General features: G+C 36.4%; 1 protein-coding gene across 1 annotated transcript in view; it reads right to left on the reverse strand.

Moving 5' to 3' along the window:
* The window catches only part of SNX2 (sorting nexin 2), a 25,970-nt gene that overhangs the window by 6,484 nt on the left and 15,390 nt on the right, over positions 1 to 4,096 (reverse strand). The window contains exons 7-9 of the mRNA XM_010131798.1: positions 3,553 to 3,628; positions 2,330 to 2,443; positions 2,009 to 2,102 (exon numbers count right to left, since the gene is read on the reverse strand). Coding sequence (XP_010130100.1) covers positions 2,009 to 2,102; positions 2,330 to 2,443; positions 3,553 to 3,628 — 284 coding nt within the window. The remainder of the gene's footprint in view (positions 1 to 2,008; positions 2,103 to 2,329; positions 2,444 to 3,552; positions 3,629 to 4,096) is intronic.

Consider the following 4,096-nt stretch of genomic DNA (forward strand, 5'->3'; position numbering starts at 1 on the left):
TGTCTTTCCCTCCCCCCTCCCCCCCCACTGGCGGGTGGAGCCATTGTTGAGGGGGGGAGTTTGTTTGTAAGCGGGGATCGTTTCAATCGGGAGATTTTATGTGTAACTGTACACTTTTATCTATTCTCCCTTTACCTTTTTCTCTCCCTTTTCAGTCCGGTTTAACTTCAAAAATGATTTTACTTTGGGGGCATTTTTCTATTAAACTTTTCTGTTTCTATCCTTTTCATATATAGTCTGTGTGTTATCATTTCCTTTGCCCGACTAAAGCCTTAAGGAGCTCGTTAACATGCTGATAAGCCGTTAACAAGCATCAAAAGTTTCTCTTGTGTGTGGTTTGTGCTGCTTTTGCTTTTCCAGCCGACACACTATTTTGTCGCATCCCTTTCGGTGGGAAACAGCCCCCCTTTTTCAACCTGCAACAGCCTGTTAACATCATGGCTAGTCTCTCTAGGAAAAGATATGGAAAAAACTGTCACTTCAGTGTTATCTAATTGCCTAGTTCAGAGAAAATACAAATCCATAAAACAAAAGCCAAGTCACCTACCGAGCAAATTCAAAACGATTTTGAGAAGTCTGTAGCATAGCTGTTCCATGCAGTTCAGAGTGGGAAAAACCCAACTATTTCACACAATCACCACCCCGATTACTGGAATTTATTTCTGTTGGACTGTTTTATTATCTGAAGTACCTCTAACTGTGCTTACTGTAATGTACCACCACATTCTGATATGCCTTTAAAAAAAACCCAACCAAACCAAAACCCCAACAAACAGATACCAGTATGGCTGGCATCAATGCAGGTAAAGTTTTGAGCTTATTTATTAACAAATACTAAGCCAACTGTCTCATCAAATCCCATGTAAGTCATCCTGTACAATGTCCTTAAGTCCTATGAAGGACCTTTGAACAAATGTTTAAAGCAAATTACTTCAGGATTAGAAGTACACGTTTGTTTGCAACTGTGTGAATTCTGGGATCATCAGAACATCAGAAATCTTTGTAGAAGCAAAATGTCTTCAAGATGTTTAAATTATAATGGTTTTAAACACAACTCTTTAAAAAAAACAACCCAAACACTTCTTGAAATTTATGAGCAGGTGTCAAATTAACAGTGAATAAACATTTCAATTTTCCATTACTTCTTAAAACACCCTTTAGTCTTGAGGATATCTAGCCAAAGATTTTTTACTACAGAGAGAAATTCCTGACAGAGTTATGAGAAAGTAACTTATGACATATTCATGTACTTTTGAAAGTGTAGCGCTGAAAGGTGACCCCATATTTTAACATAATAGAGTCAGAAGGCACAATTGTCTTACTTGAGCTACAAATCCAAGTTTTGGTGTTTTGTTTTTTTAAAATCACCTGATATAAAGCAATCTGACAAAACAGCAGCACAGGTGATTAAAATGTAAACTTACAGGCTTTGCTACTCTCTAAAATTAGCAAAGCAAAGGCTGATATTCTGAGGCTACTTGTTCTGGTTATTTATTTCCAAGAAGTTTACCCTAACAGTAATTCGATGATGTATCACGTTTAAGTTAAGAACAGTATATTAAGAATAGTAAATTCCTGTTTAAGAGCTTAAACTCAGTTAACAGAACAATATTGAACAAAAAGATGTTTAAACAGATTTATGCAGCCACTTTTTGTTTGGAAGGAAATTACTCTTGCTGTGAGACCTATAGATACATTTATGGATGTCTACTGTAGTAGAATCACTTGCTAGGTATGGTATTGAATCTCTGCAAGAAAAAAATTATGCTGAATCAATAGAGTAACTTCAAGAGTAACTGATATTCTATTTAATGTGAAGATTAAAAACAGGTGTACAAAAATGCTAGAGCAGTTTAAACTAAAAGGTACAATCAGTAGATTTTTGCATTAAAATATACAGTATAGCTCTATTAATTAGTTAAGACATCTGACATACTAATCTCATTTCATCAAGATTTGTGAAGTTCTATGCACTTCAATTCATGAAGCCATATAAAAATACAGTTACCTTTTCTATGGCAGACTAATGCTTCAACACTGGCATGAAGTTTCCGAAGTTGCTGATCCAGATTCTCGAATTGCTGCTGTTTTTCTTCAAACCACTGATAAAAGATGGAAGAGTCAAGCATTACAAATTAGATTTCCAACAACACTTTTGGTTTTAAAGAAGCAAATTATCCACATGCTGCCAGGGTGGCCAACTGATACACCTAAGAATTCAAGCCAATAAGCAAATTAATAACCCATTTTCTACTTCTGCAGCTTTAAAATGCAATTGTTGAGGCTCATTAATTCGTCTCATTATTCAAGCCGAAAAATCAGCTCTTACTGCATCCGATTCATTCATCTTGATTGTCATTTTGTTGACAGCGTCGGCAGCCTTGTTCACCATCCTCAATATTCCTGCTCCACTCAGAGCCTGGGTGTTAACCGCTCTCGGCAGCTGGAATTGAATGACAAATAAGGGCAAACAGACTGGTTAAAAGAATGGAGGTTTAACTGGGCACAAGGGGGAAAGAAAAGGATATAGTGTTTTCTTTACTCCTATTTGTTTCAGTATGGTGGAATCTAATTTCTCAGATTTACTACTTTTACATTCTCAAGAGGAAAACTTAAAAATATAGACTATTTACTTTTCTCCTACATCTTTACATTTAAATGGAACAAACAATCCACTTGTCCAAAGTTATTATGAACTAGCCAAGGGTCCTAACTAGCCATCTGTACACTACAAAGAACAAACCGCCACTACTGGAACAAAAAAAAAAGCTTGAATTTACAACAAATTAGACAAAAGAAATTCTGTAAAACATTTAATTGTAATGCCAGATCTGCTGATTATGAAAGGTTGATGTCTTTTTGCTTTTCATTGTAGACCAGATTTCAATACCTTCCTCATGAGTATCAAGAGAGCTGTGTATTTGGCTAGGTGCTTAGAAATCCTCAGAGGTAAGTTATCAAACTTTAAATTCAACTGATATTATTATTCAGGCTAGTGCGAATGTGCCATACAAGGTGGCCCCTTTGTCAGAGCATTTATCCTTCATGTGATGTTTTGCTTGTCAGCAGCATTGACAAATCCACTGTAAGTTATCTATCAATGATGCTTTTGTCAGTAGTGAGGTCTCTGACTTATTAATATAACTAAGATATTGACAAAAGACAGTTCAGCACTATAGGATATCCACTATGTACATTTATAAAGAGACATTAAACACTACGTTTAATGTTGTGAAACATTCTTGATCTCACTTAAAAATCAGTAATACCAATTACAGATTTTCACCATGTATGACAAGCTTCACTGGACTAACCGACTCCCTCAAAAAGTCACTGAACAGCAAATAGCTTAGTTACTACCACTCTAAGTTCTCTCAGAGTCAGAGGCACACCATCACCTAAGCAGCCTCTGCCACTCTGTCCCATGAAAGGTATAATGCAATTTAATTTCATATGAATTTAGGGGATTAGGTCTCAATAAAAAGGGAATACATTGCTTTGAAGGTTACTGTATCTTGAAACAAACAGGACAGCTTGAAAGAACTTAAATACCTCAGAACTTTCCAAGAACTGTCTTAAATCTGGATCCTGTAACAAGGTTGGGTGTTTTACTGTTCGTTGTAGGTACCTATAATTTTAAAAATTAAAAAGTTAGATAACAAAACAGATTTAATGTGCCTGACAGCATTGAAAAGTGTCATTCATATAAAGAAAATAACAGGCACAATGCAGAACACAACCTTCCTCATTATCTAATGGGGCTTGAACACTCTTAAAAATTCACCTCTAAAGGGTCAGATGATAGTTCAATCTCCACACCCCTTCAATCTTTTGCCTCTCTCATGATTCTTCAAACCGTATTCGCATTGTCACTTTCCTCCAACCAACACTTAGACTATGTCTTACACAGAGTTAGGACTACTAAGCTGTTGGAACATTGACTGAAGACTCACTCCAGTAAGGCTGCCACAGAGCCTGAAACTTTGACAAAGTAATGCAGCCCCACGCACTCTGTACTACAACATAATACACCAAAGGTGTGGGCAGAGGTTTCTAACATAAAGTGTTTACATCAGAGACTCTCTAAAGTGGGACC

The sequence above is a fragment of the Buceros rhinoceros genome, unplaced genomic scaffold (assembly GCF_000710305.1).
Source record: "Buceros rhinoceros silvestris isolate BGI_N320 unplaced genomic scaffold, ASM71030v1 scaffold5370, whole genome shotgun sequence".
Lineage (NCBI taxonomy): Eukaryota > Metazoa > Chordata > Aves > Bucerotiformes > Bucerotidae > Buceros > Buceros rhinoceros.